The sequence below is a fragment of the Topomyia yanbarensis genome, chromosome 1, assembly GCF_030247195.1.
Source record: "Topomyia yanbarensis strain Yona2022 chromosome 1, ASM3024719v1, whole genome shotgun sequence".
NCBI lineage: Eukaryota > Metazoa > Arthropoda > Insecta > Diptera > Culicidae > Topomyia > Topomyia yanbarensis.
Window position 1 is genome coordinate 141894854 of NC_080670.1, and position 25043 is coordinate 141919896.

At 41.9% G+C, this 25043-nt stretch overlaps 2 protein-coding genes across 4 annotated transcripts in view; both read left to right on the forward strand.

The window, feature by feature from the left end:
* The window catches only part of LOC131696358 (acetylcholine receptor subunit alpha-like), a 701515-nt gene that overhangs the window by 82974 nt on the left and 593498 nt on the right, over positions 1 to 25043 (forward strand). The gene's annotated exons all lie outside the window — the stretch shown is intronic.
* On the forward strand, positions 22203 to 22877 carry LOC131675989 (uncharacterized). Its single transcript, XM_058955109.1, has one exon. It carries the CDS (start codon positions 22203 to 22205, stop codon positions 22875 to 22877), a length of 675 nt encoding a protein of 224 aa, XP_058811092.1.

Sequence of the window (25043 nt, forward strand, 5' to 3'; positions counted from 1 at the left end):
TAGTTTTCACTAATATTGCAACATAACGAAGTTATATGAAAAATTCATTTTCCGTCGTCAACGTAAACGGTCCCTGGCAGCACTGCTCCATCGGAGTTCAATCATACTAATTGCAATAATTTCAGTTCTAGAACTGATCCTTGTAACTGTTAATACTCAAATGAAAACTAATAGTCACATTTATTAGCCTTACTTGTTTTTGTGAGAAAATCTTGACTCAACCAAAAGTTATAGCTGTTTAAAAACGTTGTTGTCCACAAACAACATGGGCATGAATGGGTTAAGAAGATTATTCTTTTCAAAAGAAAAGGAATCTATTTCTTATTTGTGCCATGAACATTTTGTAGTACATTAAACAAAATGAGCAAATGTTGTACATCATGGTCAAGGAAGGACCGAACGCCATTTTTTGCTAAGGCTCTATCTATTCCATAGTTTTTGCTGTTTCCGTACTGGAATAACTGGAACAAAATCCATAGTTTATAAAAATAAGGGTTTCATCTAGCTACACACATTCCAGATGACGTCGCACATTAAGTAATGACAGCGGCACTTGAAAACTGATTATTATCCATAGAAAGGTGATAATGATACCTAACCAAAAAACCCAAATAAAAAAAGTTTTAATTTTCCCCACTTTTTCTCTTCTTGGTTATGAAGTTCATGGTCTCGAATAATAACAACCAAAATTTCTGCTGGCGCCATATGCCACTGCAAAAGTTATTAAAATTTTTGAAGAACATGTTTTTTCGAATTTATGATGAACCCGTGATTTCCACGAATTTATGTACAGATTTTTTCTGTGTAGGGTATTCAAGATGCTACCCTGAAAGAAAATAAGAAAATCTTGCTGAACCAGGACCACGAACACGGAAACAAATAAAAATTAAAATGAGATAGTCGGTACTGTAACAAAGTACTTGATTAGTAATGGAATCAGTTTTGAATCGTAAACGGTTTTGCGGAATCTTCCTTGATTTATTGATTTTTCACTGGCGGAGTCTTGATTTTTGGAAGACCTGCATGCGAACATATTTTTTGCGAGTGAAAAAGTTTTACAATTTTATTGTTGTTTAGATAAACAAATGGACCACCTTTCTTACTGTATCCATAAAAGCATAGTTTCCCCTACACGTTTCCAGGTCACAGTCATCTATATCGTGCATATGCAAAATGCAAATAAGTTATTCTTTATTGGCTTCACAACCGCGCTTGCATAATATTTTGTTCCTTTTTTAATGCGAAACGTTATAGCAGCATGGTGACTGTTGGATACTAGCTAGACTAGAAGCGGCACACCTATGATCTATATCGTCAACTTACTTTGTGGATTGGTATCTTAATTTACTCTAAATAATTGCTTTTGATGAGATATTTCTCATTGGTGCAACGTTCTGTTCGTTCGAATAATTGAAATAAGAAAAAAATAGCGGATAGGGATAAAGTTTGGGAATATGACGCAAGACTGAAGTAAAGAATGACACGCGATGCTACAATTCCTTGGAAAACTTTGAAATTTGAGGTGTTCACGAAGAAGATGGCATCTAATGAAACGAATAGAATGAAAAACACCACTTTTTTCGTACCAAAATTACACTAAATATATTTCAAACTTATTCGTTGGTTGTAAATTTTAAAAATTTGCGTTGCGTTGTGACGATAAGTTTGCCGGATTGCACACTGACTCCATCATGTTTGACTGCTTATTTTCTTATAAGAGTTGCTTAGGAAGTGGTAAGTTGGATTTCACGACCCAGGAAAGTGGGTGCTCATTGGAACATCCAATATTTCACTATTGTCAATTGTGAGAGAACCATCGCCTTTTTTCACTTGCTCTAGACCATTTGTGTGATCCTTTGATAAGGTTTTTTGAAGGCGAACTGCCTCTGTAAAGTATCCGATGTTATCACAAAAATCGCGCATTGATAGTTTTTCCGCCTTTCCAAACTCAGTGTTGTATTTGGTAAGAGCGGTCCTGTAGTTTGACCAGTTACCCGTAATCTTCGCTTTATTGAACAGGCGCCTAGCTTCCTTCCTAAATGTTGCTAGATTTTCGTTCCACCAAGGAACATCACGACATACAGACCTTGCTCCAAGATGACAACTGTTATTATAGGCGGTTGTGATCCTCTTTTGTAGGTCGTTTGCCGCATTATCCAGATCTGCCGGAGATTGGATCTTACTCACCGTTCTTTTCGACTGTTTCAGGTGTGAGCTGAATACACAACAATTCGTTTCCCTCTGTTTTTGCACTGTGAGTTTATTGGCTTCTATGGCGAACATTATGTGTCTGTGATCCGACAGATTTCGTCAGAGGTTCGTCAGAAACCTGCCAACTCTTTATCTTTTCCGTTCTTTGAGCGCTGCATAACGTGAGGTCCAGTACTTCGCTCCTAACTGTACATGTCATACATGTAGGTACAACTCCCTTGTTACATACATTGACATCATTTGACGACAGGTATTCTAGTAGGCACACGCCTCTAGTATTTATATCCTTGCTACTCCATGTTGTTCCCACTAATAGCTAGGGAAAGAAAGTCAACCCTGTCAGTGCCCCGTAAGGGTAAAAATACTGTGGGGTGCGCCCTTATGCCCCACAGGCTCCGTTCGTGGCTTGGTATTTGTCAATACTTCAGATCCCAGTCCTAGTTTTACGTAGGGTTGGGGTTCGAAGTGTTGATGCCACCCCCCCCCGCTATTCATCCTTCGGCACGGATCGTGTCACACCTTGTATTGGGGCCCGCCCGTTTACACCCTCTCATTCCCACCCATACATTTCTCATTGCTACAGCAGAAAGCTGATAGCACTCAGCTGATGCCGGTCTAACGACCAAAAGTCATCGATAGACTCACAAGAAGGAATGAGATAGGGAACTTGTGAGTACGATGTTATCTCACTATTTGACGGCACAACTGTTCCTAGTCTTACGACATTCTGGGAGAAACGGCTGCAAAAAAGGTAGGTTTTGTCATCGGATTTTTATAAGACTGTCTACTATAAAGGAAAGATATTTCTCTCAGATACGATTAATCTTCATTGTATTTCTAGCTAATTTAGATTTTGTGGTTAAATCGAACTCCGAAAGACCGAAATTGGCTTAGTGACGACTATATTACACCTTTAATCCGATTCGCATGGAAACAGTAACTTTACCATTTTAGATAAAATTGCACTTTGCGACTTTCAGCGCCATTTACATAATTCATTACCTTCATTCGCGTATTATCATTTTGTGGTGAACACTCGGCACGCATTGAGTTCTTTACTGACACAATTCACATCACTTTGCTCATTAAATTTGTCTTTTGTTTAGCTAAGACCATAGTTGACCTACCTCGCCAACGACAACTTTAATGGTTCACTAGCAGGTTGTTTACATGGGCTTAGAAAAATTTGGTTTTGCGATTCGATTCACAATCACAAAGGATTCTCGAAGCCCATGTAACCATGTACATGTAAAGAATTCATTTTTCCACTATTCACTTCTTAAGCCGAAAGTTCACTTGATCATTTTTAGCTCCATGGAGCCACACAAAAGACAATGCCAAATTGAGGTAAGGTTTCCGAATGTATGTGCTGGCTATAGCACAAAAGTGTCGGAATGAAGAGTTCGCCTCCACTGTCGAAAACAGTTGTGCCTGAGACAAATTCAGTAAGAATGCAGAAGTCCCAAAATGAACTTATTCGTCGAGAGGAGAGATTATATAACTTTATCAAATCTATTTATCATTTTGTCTCTTGTTTTTAATAGGTGCCTGTGGTTGTGCTCTGCTGGAGCCAGTGTTCCCCTTCAAAATGAACAACAACCCGAACGTAATGGTACCAACTGTATTTATTCTTCTAGCATGTGTCCGAAAGCCGGTTGAATAGGAAACAAGGGACATTATCGCAGGGGACAGAACGTGTACGGGGTGGAAAATTAATGGATTTTCGCCTCAGTTGCCGGCTAATTTCCTCTTGGACGTCACTTTGCTGATAAAGAAATGTTGTGGTCTGTTTTCTGTATGAAGGGACGCGGATATAAAATGGGACTATGTCCCAACACAGAGGAAGTAGGAAAAGTTAAATTGAAGGCGTGAGGCTTGTCGTTCAAATTAACATAATGTCTAACACTTGACAAATGTCTCAACTGACACAGTGTTTCATAAATGATCTACAAAAGTCCCTTTTTGTAGGTCCGCTTGTTTGATGTTCAATAGTGCCACCGAAGCTCATCTGCTAAAGGGTTTGATTGAATGGGGCGATTATTTATGTTGCTTAATCAAGCTCCAAAGTATGGATGCATGTACCTACAGATTATAGGACTTCCATTTTTCGTAATGCTCAGTGTAGTATAAAATTAAGTTTTTGATTAGTTTAAGTTTGTGAAGAGAAGCAACTCATCCCATCCCAATCCCAAGTATATAATTATAAACACTTCTATTACTCAAATAATAAAGTAAAACAGGCATTATCAATGAGTTAATATTCTGCATATATTCTTGCACAAAACGTTTGGACAACTTAGAGTGGTAAATCGGTGTTTAGGTTACATTCAATTTTCCCGTAGTTCAGTTTGTATTGTTTACATTTTGTAAGTTTCATCAGCAATTGTGCATGCTTTGCGAAAATGGAGGCGGAAGAACACCAGTGACGTAAACAATTTTTGCGCACGTACCTGGAAAATCCGTATCTCTCTCGCCATGTCATTAGCAAGAGATTGGGAATAGTCCAACCTACGGTAAGTCGCGTTTTGAAGCGATTCAACGAACGTTAATCCTTCGATAAGATCAAAAAGAGGCCAGAATGAATCTCCGTATAGCGTGAACGATCACAAGCAACTAGACGAAACTTTGAAGAGACGTGGCGAAAAAAACTGCATTCAAGCGAAATTTCTAGGCAAGTTGCAAAAAAATGCGTGGACTACATATGTATAAAGTCCAAAAGGCCCTGAATCGCGATGAATGGCACAATACAATGGTTAATCACGTGCACGGAAGCTCTAAACTTAGCTGTCGACGACAATGCATTGTCTCGTCACGGATGAAGAGACTTATGTGAATTCCGACAGCTTCCTAAATTGTTTTTCTTTAGTGCGCGGCGACTACCGCTTCTGAGGTCTCACGATGGCACTACGCTTTTGTGGCCGGATTTAGTCTCGTGCCATTACTCGAGAAATGATCTGATCCAAGGCTAAGGTACTCATTATCGTGCCAAAGGCTCTTAATCCCCCGACTGGATTTGCGATCAATTACAAAAACACTGGGTCAGCATAAAGCAGGAACTCCGGAAGAATTCTAAGAAAGTGAAATCGAAAGCAGAAATGAGCAAAAATTAGGTTTCCACACAAAAATAGGTTTGCTCAAAAGTTGTACAAGACCATATTATTTGCTTCAATGGAGAACGTGCATTTGGATATGGCTATGGAATTAAACAAAACACACATGGAAAAGGATTATTGTTTTATTCCATTACTTGAAAGCTTGAAAACTATCGGTGAATAAGTGAATCTTGGCAAAACTTTGCTTATGATGGAATTTGATTCCATATACCCTTTGTTCGAAAATGCTTAAAATATCTTTAAAACAATATTGCAAGTTCAGGAGCAATAAGTCTAGGTGCTATCATTCCAGTCTCGAAACCTCAAATCTTAAGTTGTTTTGATTGAACCGACTAACCGAAATCAGTTTTGTTTTGATCGCTCCGACTATTTTTTTAATTTTCGACGCGTTTTATGTGTGTTTTATTTGTTGTGTTACTACCAATCGTTTCGCAAACTTTGTGTTGTTGATCGGGAAGTGACGAAGTAATTTTTTAATCTGTGTATTCGCTGTTTTGTGTTGAGAAAAATACCCGCTACCGAGTTTGTTTTGCATTCTCCATCGGTACCAGCACTGCTATTTTTTCGTGCCGTACAGTGAAGTGTAGGCAGCAGTGATGGAGAAGCAGCAGTGCGGAGCTTGTAATTTGCCGATTAATGACCTTGAGCCGGTCTGTTGTGGCTTTTGCGGTACATATTTTCACATCGGCCAGCAGTGCTTGGGTTTTAACCATCGCACCAATAAGGAATTGCTGTCGCAGGGAAAGATTGTCTTTTTCTGTCGTTTAAGATTGGCCTTGATCCAGTACTGAAACAGATAGCACTTACTCCGTCCACTTGGCACGAGGGCCTGCTGTTTCGAGAATTCATTGACATGTCAATAAAACCCAATCGTGGACCCGGACTAAACCGACTCCAAACTCCAAGCGGATGTAATCATACTGAGAATTTGGAAAGCCCAATGGTGACTAAGTAGCTGATGGGAAATAGTACATGTTACATCGCCGATTTCCGAATTCCTTTCTTGCACAACTTGCCACCGTTACGAAGAAGCATTGTTCCGCCGTCATCGCCAAGACTGCACAAACGAATTCACGCTGCGCTGCCATCACCGGGACGCCTGTTATGCACTACGGAAGCCCCCGAGCGATCCGACGCAGTCGCGCTACCAGCCAGCGACCAGCTTAGTCGTCCCGGCCCTGCGTTCGGAGGTCGTGAGGGGGTCTTCCGAACTCCCTTCTCAGGCGAGTATTTTGCTTTAAATGACGATCCGCTTCCTGAAAACCTTCTGGTTTCTAGCATGCCCTCTGGTACAACTCGTTCGAACAATCTGCCGTTGTTTGAACGAAGCATTATTTCGCCTCTATCTCCAAGACTGCACAAACAAATTCACTCTGCGCTGCCATCACCGGGACGCCTGTTATGCCGCACTACGGAAGCCCCCGAGCGCTCCGACGCAGTCGTGCTGCCAGCCAGCGACCAGCTTAGTCGTCCCGGCCCTGCCTTCGGAGGTCGTGAGGGGGTCTTCCCAACTCCCTTCTCAGGCGAGTATTTTGCTTTAAATGACGATCCGCTTCCTGAAAACCTTCTGGTTTCCAGCTTGCCATCGGGTACATCACGTCCTTGCAATTTGTCGGGAAGCTTTGCACATGGCGTCGATGGTTTGCTGTTGTATTACCAAAACGTCAGAGGGCTCAGGACGAAAATCGAGGACTTGTACTTGGCTGCTCTTGACGGCGACTACGATATTTTCGTTCTAACGGAAACTTGGCTTGATGATCGTATTACATCGATGCAGCTCTTCGGGGATTCTTACGCGGTTTATCGTGCGGATCGAGGTGCTCGTAACAGTCTCCATGGTCGCGGCGTGGGAGTTTTAATCGCTGTTTCTTCCGCACTTGCCTCCTGTGAGTTTGGTGTGGATAGTTCATCAAGCATTGATGCAGTTTGGACGAAGATTACTACGCAAAAGAAGAACTACTTTATTGGAGCTGTTTACATTCCTCCAGAAAAACGACTTGATTGTTCTATTACGCAGTTCCACCTAGACTCCATAGAGCGCGCTTCTGCTCAGGCAGATACAAACGATGTGATGATAGTCCTTGGCGATTTCAACCAACCAGGATTCATGTGGGTTTCTTCTGGACGTGGGTACGCTTACCCTAACCCGTTATCCCCGACAACAAATCCTGCCAGCCGCTTACTTCTGGACGGGATGGCTTTTCACGGACTAAGTCAAGTAAGCACGGTTTCCAACCATCAATCTCGTTTTCTTGACCTTGTCTTCGTCAATGAGAATGCTTTGCCTGAGTGTTCTGTGAGTGAAGCTACCAGTGCGATCGTTCCTTTGGATAACTATCATCCCGCTTTAGAAATATCCATTTCCACCATTAGTTCACCACTATATGAAGAAGCTTTAGCTGTGAATCGTCGTAATTTTCGCAAAACTGATCTAGTAGCTCTACGCCGCTCACTGTTGCTGATTGACTGGAGTGTACTACTTGATCAACTTGATCTCTATATTCGGTTACTCCTTGACTGTGTTGAAAAATCTGTTCCAAATTATCAACCTCCCAGGAATCCTCCCTGGTCGAACGCAATGCTTCGGAATCTGAAACGCATCCGTGCCAAAGCTCTACGTGCGTACACAAATCGACGATGCCCTATTCTCAAGCGCTTTTTCGCAATAGCCAGTAATGAGTACCACTGTTATAATAAATTGCTGTACAAAGGATATGTGAACCGCATCCAACAAAACTTACAGCGAAAGGGCTTCTGGATTTTTGTTAATACGAAGAGGAAGGAAACGGGTCTTCCGTCTAGGATGGTAGCGACTACGACGGCGACAAAGTGTTCCCTATTTGCCAGTTACTTCTCGAGTATCTTCACTACTGATGCGCCAACTGCCATCTAGCTCGAAAACGCGTCCCGTGATGTTCCCGTTGGTGCGGTGGATATGGATGTATTCACCATTTCAGAACAATCGGTTCTCTCTGCAATACAAAAAACGAAATCGTCGTATGCTCCAGGACTAAGTGCAATGCCTTCAGCTGTTCTGAAAAAATGTTCGGATATTTTAGCGATTCCACTGGCGCACCTTTTCAATGTGTCATTTCAGCAGCAAAAATTCCCCGATGATTGGAAGTTTTCAGTCATGTTTCCGGTACACAAGAAAGGTGACAAAGGCAACATCGAGAACTACTGGGGAATCACTTCGCTGAGAGTCGAGTCAAAAATTTTCGAATCACTTGTCAACGAGGTGCTGTTGCTAGTAAACATTACATAAGCACTTGTCAGCACGGATTCTTTCCCAATCGATCGGTGGAGACGAACCTGGTCTCCTTCACATCCTTTTGTACGGAGCAAATCTCCAAACAACTGCAGGTGGACACGATCTACACAGATCTTAAGGCTGCTTTCGACACTGTTAACCATGACATACTGCTAACGAAGCTTGATAAACTTGGATGCACTGCCCGATTCTGCCGTTGGCTTCGATCATACCTTGTTCACCGTAAAGTCGTTGTTCAAATTGGTGACAATGAATCTGAGTCCTTTTCCAACCATTCTGGAGTTCCTCAAGGTAGCACACTTGGTCCGCTACTGTTTTCACTGTTCGCAGTGGCGTAGCCAAGGGGGAGAGGGGTTTGGGGGTTAAAACCCCCTCCAAACCAAAATATTAGAATTGAAGAAAAAATAATGTTTGATGCTGACTAGTTTATTTAAATATTCAAATAATAATTTTGGAAGTTTATTATCTGTTCATTACATTGAGAACCTAATGTTTTAAACGTTATAGGGACTTTTTGTAAATTGTGAAAATGGGAACTTGTAACTAATATTTTAGTCAGGACCCTATAGTTGATAAATCATGTAAATATCAAGCAAAATAGCTCAACGAAAACGCCTACATAGAAACTGATGAAAAATGGCGTTTTACGCTAGTCTATAACAGTTCAGAATCGGTTTTTATGTACATTCGATTTTTTGGGTTACCACTTATATAAAGTGCCACTTGTTAAGATTGGTAATAAAAAATTGAAAATTTGTCACGTTTTTCGCTATTTATGATGTACATTTGAGTATCGAATTGAATGGTGCCAAGATTCCATAATTTGGAAACCATCAGCTTTTGGAGGTTTAGTATTTAGCAGCATAATTTTGTTGATTAATTTTTCCAGTTGGATTCCAATAATTCCAATCAAATTTTGTTCGAGACTTAGTGTCCTCAGCAAAGTTTTCAAGAATGTTATTGCCCATAGCTTATAGGCGGCAACAAAGAATTTGGGAGAACACCTTGTAGATGACGTTTACTATCCTTGTATGCAAAAGTGACTTCAACGACACTTTGGTCAAATTTAACTTTTTCGTATTTTTAAGTTCACTACGAAAATTCACATCTTTCAGTGCAAACGACTTCAAATAAAAATGAAAAATAACCTGTTGAAATGCGAAAAACAAAGTGGCGAAAACATGCTTTTACCCGCACGATGCAAGATTTGAAAATTGATGTCCTGAAAAATATACTCGATGGCATTTACGTCACCTTTGCATACATGGGCAGTTCAGTAATGTGATTAATCGGTAATTAGTTGCAAAAATCCCGCTTAGCACCATTTTTATAGATGGGTATGTCCCATGTACTCCCTACATCCTATACTTCGGTAAAATCTCCTCCTTCCAGATCTTCAAATGCACCAAGTGGAGTGCTCTAGCCAATTCCTCTACTCTGTGTTTGAGTAGCTCACATGACAGTTGATCATTGCCAGCGGTTCAACCGTCCTATTTTTTCATGAATCTTAGGTAGATCCGGAATCTGTCATCGACAGCGCGCGTCTCCAAACTGATTCTTGCAATACTCTTGTCGTCTACTGCTTCGCTATTTAGGTGTTCGTCATAATATACTTATCAATCGTGAGAATTTCTGCACATTATTTATAAGGTGTACACACTATCCTGTGCGATAACCGGTTTATACAATGCCCCCGGCCTATCAGGATGTTTATGTCACCGATGACGAGCTTAACATTCCGCCATCGGCAGCTATCATAGACATGCTCCAGCTACGCATAAAATGCATCTTTCTCGGCTTCGTGAGGTCAGTGCACATTGATAATACTCTAGTCGAAGAAATGGCCTTTGATCCACACTACACACATCCTTTCGCTGATCGCCTGCCACTTGATCACGCGTTGGCGCATTTTGCCCAGCTCTTGTAACGTCGCTCGATCCCCGCATTTCCACACCTTCTGCCCCGTCTAGCAAAGCTCCTTGAATTCTACGGTTTCGAAGTTGCGAGTTTTCAGCTCATCCTTTTCTCCTTGATTGTTAGTAAAGTGGTATTTTTGGGCCACTCCTTGAACTTGATCTAATCTGTCGCGTAGTCCGCCACCCAGGGTAGGGTTATAGCGCCCATACCCGCTCATACCATACCGTTTCGCTATTACTGCAGAACACGGTAGTACCCAGTTGATCGCGGCCTACAGATTAAATGTCATCAATAGACCCGCCAACATTTTACAAAAATCTATGATTTTCGTCAAAACCCCCTCCAAACTAAATTTCTGGCTACGCCACTGACTGTTCGTGAATGATGTGGCTTTCGTCTTAATGCGTGGAGGGAAACTGTTCTTTGCCGATGACTTGAAAATATTTTTAATTATAAGGAAAGAAGCCGATTGCCCTGAGCTACAGTATCTCGTTGATACCTTTTATAGTTGGTGTAAAAGAAACATGATGGTTCTTAGTGTTGCTAAATGCTTTGTTATCACCTTTCATCGAACGAGGAACATGTTTACTTTCAACTACAACATCGTTGGAACTCAGTTGCAACGCGTTGATCATGTAAAAGATTTGGGCGTCATCCTTGATGAAAGGCTAACGTACACCCATCACTTCTCAGCGATCATTGACAAAGCTAATCGTCTACTAGGTTTTATGTTCAAAATATCCAACGAATTCCGGGACCCTTTGTGCTTCAAAGCGTTGTATTGTTCGCTGGTGCGCTCACAGTTGGAATTCGCAAACGTCGACTGGTGCCCTTACCATGCAACTTGGAGCCAAAGAACTGAAGCCTTCCAGCGCAGATTCAAAAGATATGCGTTACGTCAATTGCCTTGGAATGTTCCGCTGAACTTGCCGCCATACGAAGACCGTTGTCGATTACTAGGACTGCACACTTTAGAAGATCGTAGACACACGTCGCAAGCTACCTTCGTATCTAAGCTTCTTCTCGCCGAATATGATGTTCCCGATCTCCTATCACAAATTAACCTCTACGCACCAACCCGTGTCCTTCGTCCTCGAACACTGCTGCAGACTGAAATGCGTAAAACTAACTACGCTGCCAACAGCCCGATACTAGCAATGGTCCGTCGCTTCAACGATTTTACCGACAACTTCGACTTCGTCATTAGTTCTGCTTAATTTAGAAATCGTTTGTTATCACTTTAGGTTAATTATTTGTAATCTAGTTCATTAAGACTCATTGTCAGATGGACGTAAATTGTTAAATATAAATATAAATATAAATATAAATATAAATATAAATATAAATATAAATATAAATATAAATATAAATATAAATATAAATATAAATATAAATATAAATATAAATATAAATATAAATATAAATATATATATAAATATAAATATAAATATAAATATAAATATAAATATAAATATAAATATAAATATAAATATAAATATAAATATAAATATAAATATAAATATAAATATAAATATAAATATAAATATAAATATAAATATAAATATAAATATAAATATAAATATAAATATAAATATAAATATAAATATAAATATAAATATAAATATAAATATAAATATAAATATAAATATAAATATAAATATAAATATAAATATAAATATAAATATAAATATAAATATAAACATAAATATAAATCTTCACAGAAGCTGTTAGATTAGAATCCTGATACTCTACTAATTCTATAGCAGTGCCTGTCGCGATCAGATTTGACAGCGATTTGTTTTGGAAGTGCATGTGTCAGTGGTGAAAGTTTTGTCCGTTTCTATTGAATACGTGCAGTATTAAATAATTTATACTAGTTGGAAGACGAGAAAAGAAAATTGATACTGCACAGCCGCGTCGAGAGCCCGAAGTGGTCGATTCAAAATATTGCGAAAAACTTGGAAATTGTTTATTCTACCTTGAGGGATTTCCCCAAGCGGTTCCGTGATGGCATGAGTTTTGCCTGAAATTTTCAAATCTCACACCGTGCTGGAACTTTGGATCAGTAGCTGAACTGGAAGGTGTTCAGGTCGATGAAGATTTATCAGCCACAAGCCGACCCATGGCCTCTTGGGTCGGCTTGTGGCTAATAAATAGCGTATCAAGCAGGGTGAAATAATACAGGCTTGCTTTGATTCTTATTGGAATACCTAGCGTATGGGAAAATCTCTCCGTCAAATATGGACCAGTTTGTCCGTTAATGAAAACGCGGTTTAATAGAGAATTCCTAGAACCTGAAAAGGACAGTCGACTTTGCGGCAGGCCTCGCACTCTCTGGCTGTATGAAATCGAGTAACATGAACACTGCAAAATTTTGCCATTTGGTGTGAGCTCTGGGGTCCCTCACAGGACTTTCAAGCTTTTGCGTTACCTAAAAGATTTAATTGTTTCATTGCTTTAAATTATCATTCATCGACGACTTTAAATTACTCGTCTGATCGAGGATCTGAAAATCACCAGTCTGTTGCAGATACAGTTGCATAGCTTTTCAAGATGATTCTGCGTTAAGCGGACTGTATTGAATCCTTCAAAATATTCAATTCATAGCAAAAACACTTTTTGACATTGAAAAATTTGCTTCGCTGTTAGCCGATTTCCAATTTCTTAACAGTTTTGGTAGGAAGAAAAATCAGTTTTCCAACGGTATGCTATATTATGCAGTTAAGTAAAAAATATTGTGCGATTTCGGGACAACAATATGAAAATTTCCATTTATTGAGATTTTTTCATGCAAAATATGCAAATGGTTAAACATTTTTTTCCAAAAGCTTTGTTCTAATGATAATTCTAAAGAACATTTAATTATGTGTCCAACGACATTTTGATTATCAAAATTGGTCGAGTTATTCGATTTTCCAAATTTAGGAATTGTCTCGCATGAACTCTTAAGGCGAAATAATATCAAGGTCACACCATAGTAGCAATGTCACAAAAACTTCTTAGGAGCCATGGGGAACAATTGCTAATTTGGAAAAAATTGATTAACTCCGCTATTTTTCAATGCTATTTCGAATTATCATTAAAGAAAAGACATACATTGGGAAAAATGTTGATCCATTTGCATATTTTTCATGAAAATATCGCCAAAAATAGCAACTTTTATATTGTAGGGGAGACCGGGGCTAGTTGACGGTTGGGGTAAGTTTGCGGAGTCCCTTTTTCTCCTTTTCTATAAAACATTGTCCAATGTGTTTTTGTTGCAAATCATTTTGTTTTGTAGAAGTTGTGGGCGAAATTTTGTTTTCGGGCACACTAAGTAAATTTTCTTAATTTTAAATATTTTGTGTTGTTTAAGGTGACTTTAAATCTATCCCATGAATGATTATATTTTTGGACAGTAAGTGAAGAGAGCTTTCAGCATACGTATATTGCTTCTATCCACAAACAAAAGCTATTCTAGAATTTTTTTTATCAAACATGCGGTTGGGGTAAGTTGACGGTGTCGCACGCCAGGCAAGTTTACGGTAGTGTTTTCAGTTCAAAAAAATTTATTTCTGGAATTAACCCAAAATAAGAGAATCTTTTCCTGGTGTATCTCGTCAATTCAGGGGATATTTACTTCGGGCAATTGCCTGAAGAATATCGAAAATGTGCGTTCGAATACGAAATACGCATTTAAGTTAAAAGGCCGGGGTATAGATACTGAAATATAGTGCAAATGTTGGTTTAGATACAGTTTTATTGAAAAGACATTCAACACGTTCCATAACGATCCTTGAAGTAATCAAATTTCAATTTGATTGCTTATTTTCTGGCGAACACATACATACCGCCCACTTGCCCCGGGGCTGGAGTTTTTTTTCGTAGAAGCGTGTAATTCATTAAGGTATAGGTTCAAAATAGACTCTTTATCCTGTATTCCAGCGAAAGCTTGTTTCAATGGTTACAGTTGGAATTCTAATGAAAGAAGAACCTTTCAGAAATTTATATTTTTAAAATAACAATGGGGTATTATCATAGAAAAAACTTTTTTTAACAGTAAGCCGACATTAAAAATTGGAAGAAAAACGTACAGAAAATACTTATTTTACAATTGTGTTTTGATTCACAACCTATATTATTATATAGGGGAACCCGGGGCTATTCGGACCTACTTAAGCAAATCGCCCTTTTAGGTGGATAGATGTGAAAAATTTTACCGGTCAAACGTCCTAATTGTTAGTTTGAAACCTCAGTTACATTTTGGTGCCATAAAAGGTTCATTTGCACCACTCGATGGCAGCGCTAGGCGACAATTTGCGAACCTCTACGTTTTTCCATCCTTTTACAATGTAGGGGTAATTCAGACCTCCCTGCGGGGCAATTCAGACTGTCATTTTTCTTTAATTTTCTTTACAATGGAATTATGTTTATGGTAAGTCACAGCTGTCGATTGGCGGCCCATGTATTTTCTTTGCTGTGGCGTGCGCAATGGTGTGCGTAGCTGCAAGCCGCTGAACGGTGGTTGACGGAATAGACCCGTACGCTCATTTCACACAGAAGTGGTGAGCATCTCGAAAATATCTGTGTTTTCACTCAAACATAAATCATTTCATTAAATAGAAGCCTCAAGCTTTCAAAACACTTACTTTTTATTTTTTTCACTTTTATTTATTGCTTTAATCGCGGTTTTACCATCATAACGATTGTTGTTTCAGATCGTACCAATCACTCGGAGTGATTAGTTGAGTTTTTTCTCTGACTCCGTGTTCCATCGAATAAACAAGTGCTCGGCCTACGCCACCCGCCTTGTTTTTGAGCGCGGTCTCTGCCATCCGGCACAAATCATCGCGACATTTCGCTAGCTCAGCGATAGTTTACGCAAGTGCAGTGCTCCGAAACCCGATTAGTAGTGTGAAAAACAAGTGTTTCGCAACTCGATCCCCGACGCACAGTGGGAAAAAATGGACCCAAAACGCGACATTTTTTGAAAAGGCTGGATATCGTTTACCGGGTAAGGTTTTTCTTATGTAAAAAGGGCTGAAAAATTGATTACTAGTATTTTCAATGACCGCACGGTACGCTATCATGCCCGTTTTGCCCCAATTCTCCTTTTCGTTTGAGTTTATTTTCAAAACTGAATATATAACTCGGAAGAAAGTTGGAAACGACTGACAAAAATTGATATTTCTTATGTAAAAAAGTCCAGAAAATCGGTTGAAGACATTTAGAATCATCTCACGAAACGTATACATCCATTTTACCCCAATTCTCCGCAAAACTAAAGTTTGAAGTTAATGCTGGCTTTATATTTCGGTAAAAGGCTATATGCGGCTGATCAAAAGTGATGATTCTTATGTATAAAAATCCAGGTTATCGTTTGAATATGGTTAGACTGGTCGCCCGAAACGTATGTACCCGTTTTACCCCAACTCTTCCCATAACTCAAGTATAAAGTCAAACCAGGCTCTACATTTCAGAAAGAGGCTGAATGCGGTTGATCAAAAGTAGTATTTCTTATGCAAAAAATTCTGGGAAATCGATTGAAGATGGTTAGAATGGCCGCACGAAACATGTGTACCCGTTTTACTCCAAATCTTCCCATATCTCAAGTGGAAAATTAAACCTGACTGTGCTTCTCGAAAAGAGGCTGAAGGTGGCTGATGAAAAGTAGTAATCCTTATATAGAAAAATCCGAGGAATCGGTTGAAGATAGTTGGAATAGCCGCACGAAACGTTGGTATCCGTTTTACCCCAATTATTTACATAATACAAGCGTGGTGATACACCTTACTCAATATTTCAGAAAGAAGCAGAAAGCGGTTGATCAAAACTAATTTTTTCATGTCAAATAATCCAGCAAAATCGATTGAAGGTAGTTCGAATGACCGGACAAAACACGTGTATCCGTTTTACCCCAACTTCTTCCCATAGCTCAAGTGTGAGCTTAAACCTGGCTGTACTTCTCGGAAAGAGGCTGAATTCGGCTGATGAAAAATAGTAATTCTTATGTACAAAATTCCGGGCAATAGATTCGAGATAGTTAGAATAACCGCACGAAACGTGTATATCCGTTTTACCCCAATTCTTCCCATAGCTCAAGTGTGAGGTTAAACCTAGCTCTGCTTCTCCGAATGAAGCTGAATGCGGCTGATGAAACGTAGCAATTCCTATGTAAAAACTTTCGGGAAATCGAATGAAAATAGTTAGAATGACCATACGAAACGTGTATACCCGTTTTACCCCAATTCTTCACATAATGTATGTGTGAAGTTATACCTTACTCATTATTTCAGCAAGAGGCTGTAAGCGGCTCACCAAAGTAGTTTCTCTTGTGTAAATCAGTTCAGGGAATCGATTGAAAATACTTGGAATGACCGCACGAAACGTGTTGACCCGTTTTACCCCAATTCTGTCCCATACACTTGTGTGAAATTATACTTACCCAACATTTCAGAAAGAGGCTGAAAGCGGCTGATAAAAAGTATTTTTTTATGTTAAATACTTCAGGGAATTTATGAAGGTAGCTAGAATATCCGCACGAAACATGTGTACCCGTTTTACCCTAAGTTCCTCTGATAACTCAAATATGAAATTAAAGCTGGCTGTACTTCTCCGAAATAGGCTGACTGCAACTGATGAAAAATACTAATTCTATGTACTAAAAATTCGCGTTGAGCCTGTTTTTGAAAGGATGAGTAAGGTATAACTGCACACATACATTACGTGAAGAATTTGGGCAAAACGGGTATACACGTTTCGTGCGGTCATACAAGCTATCTCCAATCGATTCCCCGAAATTTTGTACCTAAGAATAACTACTTTTCATTAACCGCATTCAGCCTCTTCCCGAGAGGTACAGCCAGGTTTAACTTAACATGTGAGCTATGGGAGAAATTTGGGGTAAAACGGATACACATATTTTGTCCAGTCATTCGAACTATCTTCAATCAATTTCCTGGACTATTTAACATAAAAAAGTTACTTTTAATCAGCCGGTTTCAGCCTGTTTCGGAAATAACGAGTAAGCCATTACTTCACACTTGGTATAAAAAAAATAGTTTTGATCAACCGCTTTCTGCTTCTTTCTGAAATATTGAGTAAGGTGTATCACCACGCTTGTATTATGTAAATAATTGGGGTAAAACGGATACAAACGTTTCGTGCGGCCATTCCAACTATCTTCAACAGATTTCCCGGATTTCTTTATATAAGACTTACTTCTTTTCATCAGTCACCTTCAGCCTCTTTTCGAGAAGCACAGTCAGGCTGAACTTCGCGTTTTCGATACTTTTTTTCCCACTGTGCGACGGGTCTCCGGTGCCCTGAGGGACGGATTATCCGCCAAGGCGTCGATTCCTACCGAATTTCGAAGCATACTACGGTTTTTCCGCGGGAAAAAGTGTTGTGAAAATCGTAGCAGGTATCAGGAGTACAGACTTTTAAGAAGGTAAACAACTCGCGCCTCCATCAAAACTCCCACGTTAAATCGGTGAACTGATCGCGCCTCCACCTAGGCGAAGATTCAAATCAGTAAAAGACTTGCGCCTCCATTGACCTACCGACCGCCGGCGATTTAAACGCGTGTGAAGTATCGAACAGAAAAATCGAATTGGTGTGCGCCTTCGAAGTGACCTCCACGATAGTAAAGTGACGAAAACCAAACGACAATAATGCCACGCCCTCCTCCCCCGGACTGGGGTGAGGAACCCCCCCTAAGTCGATCGCTCCCCGGTTACATGAATTCCGGTGATGTGATAGATCAGCAGACCCTATTATTAAGGGCCGTCAACGAACCAGGAAACGAGGAACAACGACTCCCCGCGGATCCTTTCCTTATTCTAAAATCTGTACAGTCAGTGCTCGGTATCGATCCAAGAAACCTGGTGAGTGCGACAAAGGGGGCAAAGGGATCCAGATACGTGTTGAGAACCCGATCGAAGAAAGCTTTTCTAGCCCTACAGAAGTTGAATCAGCTTATAGGCGGTCAGAAGGTGGAGATTATTCCCCACCCAACCCTCAATAAAGTCCAGGGTGTCATCTACGATCCTGACACCAAAGATTTGGAAGAAGCCAGACTGCTGGAAGAACTAAAGACCCAGGGGGTCACGGAGGTTCGCCGAATATCAAAAAAGATTGAAGGTAAGCCGGTCAACACACCACTGGTCATCCTCTCCTTCTCTGGTTCTGCACTTCCGGAACACGTTTTCATTGGCCTACTTCGCACCAGTAACCGCCCGTACTATCCACTACCGATGATGTGCTTCAAGTGCGGCAAATTTGGGCATGGTAGTCGTCTCTGTCCCAACCCCGCCGCTTGCTTGAACTGCAGTGAACAACATGAAACATCCAAAGACAACCCATGTACCAACACAAGCGTTTGCATCAACTGTGGACAAGGTCACTCCACCCGTAGTAGGACGTGTCCCAAGTTTATCGAGGAAGAACAAATAACCAAAATCAGAGTTGACCAAAATCTCACCTTCCCCGAGGCCAAAGCTTTGATAACGAAACGCCAACAAGGTCCCAGTTATGCCAGCGTAGCCACAGGTAACACCAAGGACGACGAACGGGACAAAATCATAGCACAGCTACAGAATGAACTAGTGACTCTGAAAGAAAGCAAGGCCCAAAGTTCAGTTGACGGTAAAGATCAGGAAATTAAACGGCTGAAGGAATATTGTTCCAAGCTTCAAAAACAGCTTCAAGCGGCTACAGCAGATATAGCGAAACTGCGGCATGCCTTCTCCGAGCTTCACCAAAAGTCGTCTATCTACCCTAGGGAGAGCACTTCCACCAACGAAAACACCCCTACGGGAACAAAAGCTAAGAAGACTATATTTTTAGAACCAACCTCTGTTGCCGGAGCTCCTGCCGGTCCGGCCAACCAACCAGAAACCAGAAGGTCCAGTCGCCAAAAAGTAAAGGATACCAGAAAAAGTGGTACCGATAAATCCAGAAGCCCGAACTTCATAACAACTCCCGATATGACCTTGCTTACACCCGATCTTGAAGACATCATGCCCTGGCCCCGATCCAGTTCAACAACAGCACTCAACACGTCAGGCCAAGAGCCTCCAACAACCCTTGACTACTCGGACGTCATCTCAGAGTAACACAACGCACAAACGCTCAACCCAGCAGTCAGCAGAAATCAAAAGCAACAACGTTCAATAGCTGAAACCAAACAAAGAAACCTCCCGCGTCGACCCCGACCGGGGACGTTCCGGGTTCTCCCGATGCACCCTCGGCGGCTGCTGGCGCGGGCCCGAGTTTAACTCAGGCAAGTATTCATACACAAAATATAACAGAAAACAACCGACTGCCCTCAAGTCCTTCCAGCCAATACTTACTAGACGCCACCTTGCCGTCAACCATACAAATACAAAAAAAAAAAAACAGCAAACGTAGTGCTATGATATCGACCCTTGGACGCAGAGACAACAGCGATACCGATCGGCTCCGCAGCCCCCGCCCCATCGCTGGTTGCTCTTGGCATCCAGTTCGGTTCCACCACAGGAACAGTGACACCAATACCAAAGAACGCAACATGTACACCTATTCCACAAGTATAATAGTGGAAGCTACCCACTCACAATCACACCGAGACATCACTAACAAAACCTGCTCTCCGTGCATCAACAAAGCCTCCCTTCCCGCGTCGCCCCCGACTCGGGAGGTACCGGAAATATCCGATGAGTCCCCGACGGTTGCCGGCGCGGGGAACCCGGGGGTTTCCCGGGTAAGTTCCATCAATCCCATAGTTCGATCGTATCCATCTGCCGCACTTTACTCTCGTACAGGATCCTATGGTACATCAACCGAATCAACACCAAGTACTAGAGACTCCGAAGAAAATATCAAAACCTGCTCCCCTTGCATGAGCAAAGCCTCCCTCCCCGCGTCGCCCCCGACTCGGGAAGTACCGGAAATATCCGAAGAGTACCCGTCGGTTGTCGGCGCGCGGAACCAGGGGGTTTCCCGGGTAAGTTCAACCAACGCGTATCCACGATCATATCCATCTGTCGCTTTCAGCTCTCCCACAGAACCCTATTGCATCAACACAGCTGAACAAACATCAAACATCGGAGAAAACATACAGCCTTCGGAGGGATACGAACCAAGTAAGGATCAGCCTTTGCATACACAGGCAGTCGAAAGAGAAGGTTGCGCCCTGGCATTGCAGTGGAATATTAACGGCCTGAATGGAAACCTAGGAGATTTACAAATCCACATTGCAAACAGAACTCCCATATGTCTGGCCATATAAGAGACTCACACAAGAAGCACCACAGACCCGTCTCCATGGTTTGGGCACAAGTATACTTGGGACACATGTCAAGGGAACAACATCTTCCAGACGGTCGGTCTGGGGATCAGGGCGGACATCCCATCGAAAACTATACCACTCGATACAGACCTGATGGCAGCAGCTCGCAGGATCACGTACCCTGTCGAATGTACAGTTGTATCCGTATACATCCCGAGTGGGGTTCGGGAATTGCGAAACAAACTTCTGAACTTAATAAACCATCTTCCGCCACCCTTCATACTTATGGGTGACGTCAACGCACACCATTGCGAGTGGGGCTCCCAAAGTAGCAATCGGCGTGGAAATGAAATCCTGGAAGTAGCTGAAAAATGCAACGCTATCATCCTCAACACTGGAAAAACCACATTTCTCAGAGCAAGCTCCTCATCAGCCATCGATTTGACGATTTGCTCCAGCTCTATTGCCAATACCTGTGGTTGGTCGGTGGATCTCGACAAAGGAGGTAGTGATCATTTCCCTATATGGATCACTCACGCCAGTCGCCCTATTTCAACAACACGACGTAGGCGATGGCTGTACGAGCGAGCCGGCTGGGAGGCGTACGAAGATGCAATCGAAACAGCTCTCGAATTTAACGAGACTCACACACCTGAGGCCATTGCAAAGCTTATTGTTCAAGCCGCCTCAAGCATCCCCCGAACTAGCGGAACCCCACCGCGAAGAGCAATCCACTGGTGGAACGACAAGGTTGCAGCTGTTCTGAAAGCCCGAAGAAAAGCCCTCAGACTTTTTCGAAGAACCCCACAGGAACACCAACTATGGGAGGAACGCGCAGCCAACTACCGAAGGCTTAGGAACCAGGGAAGAAAGGCGATTGAGGAAGCTAAAGCAGCAGGGGAGAGTTCCTCGATGGCATTAATCCGACTTCCTCCACCAAGGAACTGTGGAGAAGGGTCAACGCACTTAGCGGTAAACGCCGACATACTGAATTTTCCCTTAATATCCATGGAACGACTACCGTGGACCCTACTGAAATAGCAAACCAGATCGGGAAATATTTTCAGGAGCTATCATCCGATGAATCTCTACCGGCATCCTTTAGGTGGTGGAAAGCCGGCATAGAAGCACACCCAACGAGCTTCGGACTCGACTGTAGTGCACCGTACAATCAACCTTTCTCTGAAATGGAACTCGCCACTGTACTAAGTGCGACACGCGGGAAATCGGCTGGACCCGATGAAGTGGGCTACCCTATGCTCAGACACCTCCCACCAAGGGCGAAAAGAGCCTTACTAGAATGCTTGAACATAGTCTGGGAAGGTGGAGACTTCCCAGAAGCTTGGCGCGAGGCACTGGTCATTTTCCCAAAAAAAGTAGCGGAAGAAAGGAGCCCAGCGACTTCCACCCTATAAACTTGATTAGCTGTATAGCTAAAACGATGGAGAGACTAGTAAATCGGCGCCTTGTGACCTATCTGGAGGAGGGAAACTTCCTCGACCTCTGGCAGTTTGCTTTCAGAAAAGGACTCGGCTCAGGTATCCATCTCGGTTCGTTTGCAGAGGTAGTCGGTCAGGCACTCGAGGAAAACAAGCACACTGATATCGCGATCCTCGACCTCGCCAAGGCCTACAATACAGTCTGGCGAGAGGGTGTACTGCGACAATTGCATCAGTGGGGAATAAGAGGGAATATGGGCCGCTTCGTCCAGGAATTTCTCAGGAACAGAACCTTCCGAGTGTGCATCGGAGGAAACAAATCTGATACCTTCCGGGAAGCCAATGGGGTCCCGCAAGGATCCGTGTTGGCAGTCACCCTCTTTCTCGTAAGCATGAATACTCTATTCGATGCTTTACCGAAAGGAGTATTTATATTCTTATATGCTGATGATATCATTTTGGTGGCGATCGGAAAAACAAAAGCTAGAACCAGGATAAAATTGCAGGCCGCTGTTAACGCCGTAGGCCGGTGGGCCGAAGGAACCGGTTTCAATATTGCCCCAGAATGCGCTATTGCACACTGCTGCAACTCCCACCACGTTGCTTTCGACCGACCCGTGAAACTCGTCGGTGCAACTATACCATTTCGCAAGGAACCGCAAAATTCTCGGAATTAAGGTAGACCGGAGAATGACCTTCACATCCCACTTCCAGCAAATAAAAAAGGATTGCGAAAGCAGGAAAAGACTAGTTCGCACCATAAGCTCCCGCCACACCAAGTGCAACAGAAAAACAGCTCTAAATGTGAGTCAAGCCCTAATACACTCAAAAATATTCTATGGCCTTGAGCTCACCTGCCGAAACTGGGAGGGTCTGGCCACCACACTAGCACCTGTCTATCATGGTGCGGTTAGATTCGCATCCAACCTGCTCCCTAGCACACCGGCGGAAGCCGCCTGCATGGAGGCAGGTATTTTACCATGTCGATGGGCGGTAGCGATCAACGTTGTGAAACGAGCACTGAGTTTCCTAGAAAAAACGACAGGGGGAGAATGTCAAATATTAGATATAGCTAAACATATCTACTCCGAATTCACTAATACCCAACTCCCTGCAATTGCCAGCATGCGCAGGGTCAGGAATCGCCCCTGGAACAAACGCTGCCCAAACCTGGACACCAAACTGACACGTATCGTAAAAAAAGATGATCCTCACAGCGCAACGCAAGCAAAGTTTCTGCACTTGGTCAACCGCAAATACCAAAATCACCACAAAATCTTCACTGACGGATCAAAGCTAGAAGAAGAAGTTGGAATAGGGGTACACGGTATCTGTGAAGGATTAGCTCTACGTCTGCCTCCAGAATGCTCGGTATTTTCCGCAGAAGCAGCCGCGATCGCCGTTGCCATACGCAGAAAATCCTAAGGTATACCAACGGTAATTTTTTCCGATTCCCTCTCTGTCATCTTGGCACTCGAGCCCGGAGAATCGAAGCATCCGTACAACCAGGAAATCGAAGATACCTGTGATATTCTCACTACGATTTGCTGGGTTCCGGGCCATTGTGGAATCAAGGGCAACGAGACCGCTGACCATCTGGCCTCTATCGGTCGGCGAACGAGGTCAATGGTTACCCGAGAAGTCCCGGTAAATGATATCACTAAATCATTCAAGCAGAAAGCCTCCAACCACTTCATCGACCACTGGAGGAACCTGCGAGGACACCCACAGAAAATCAAGGGATCTCTCCAAAGATGGGAAGACAGAGAGAGCAGAATAGAGCAAAAGGTATTCTCGCGACTCCGTGTAGGACACACCAGAATTACCCACGCCCACACTATCTCACGAGTAAATCCACCACAATGTTCCACATGCAACAGCAGGTTAACAGTCGAACATATACTCGTCAACTGCCCCGTCTACGAGGACCTTCGTCGGCAACACGATGTATCATCATCCATAAAGGATATACTTGGAAATGACCCGTCACGAGAGGAGAAACTACTGATATTCTTAAAAAACGCCAACTTGTTGGCAGAGATTTGAAGAGAAGGGACTACCATGATCGCCTCGAGACCTGGTGCGCATCTCTAGCAACGACTTCCGACTTTAAATAGACGTCCTTAACTGTAACAAATGAAATAGACTAAGAGGTTACATAGAATATAAGCACCCTTTGGTAGGCGAATGACCACTTCGGTTAAAGCCTATAAATAAATAAATAAATAAATAAATAAATAAATAAATAAATAAATTTTTGTTTTGAGGATGGCAAAAAAATTAAACACGTTATATCTCCTTTCTACAAAGAACAAAGAATCAAATTCAGCTCTCAAAATTAATGTTTCAGAATAGCGGTTTTACGAATATGTACGATAGTCAGAAAGTCTTGCTATTTTCTGAGAAATCGAGGGGGTCCGAATTACCCCCACTGTCTTAATAGTCCCGGGTCCCTCTACACCGATTGATAGAAAATAAGGCCAGCTACAATTACTGGAAGAGTAGCATCTATTCTGTTCCAATAGATTTGTAAAATCTATTTGTTTCGGGTAGTTTATATTTGTTCCAAACTTCTTAAAATTTAATCAAAAAGTAAAATGAAACTTTTTTATGCCAATTTTGAAATTCTAATGAACTATACTCAGTACTCGTTCAGTCTTAATATTGGATAAGATCGACCTCTTAGTACAGGTCCTTCTAGCGTCTCGTTTTGACAGTCTCGCTCCAAGAGAACATGTTATATTATGAAGTACCGTAAACCGGGGTGACATTGATCACTTTTCGAAGTATTCATTACATATTTTTAGACGCAACTCATTTTTTTCAAGTTTAATATTTTTAAA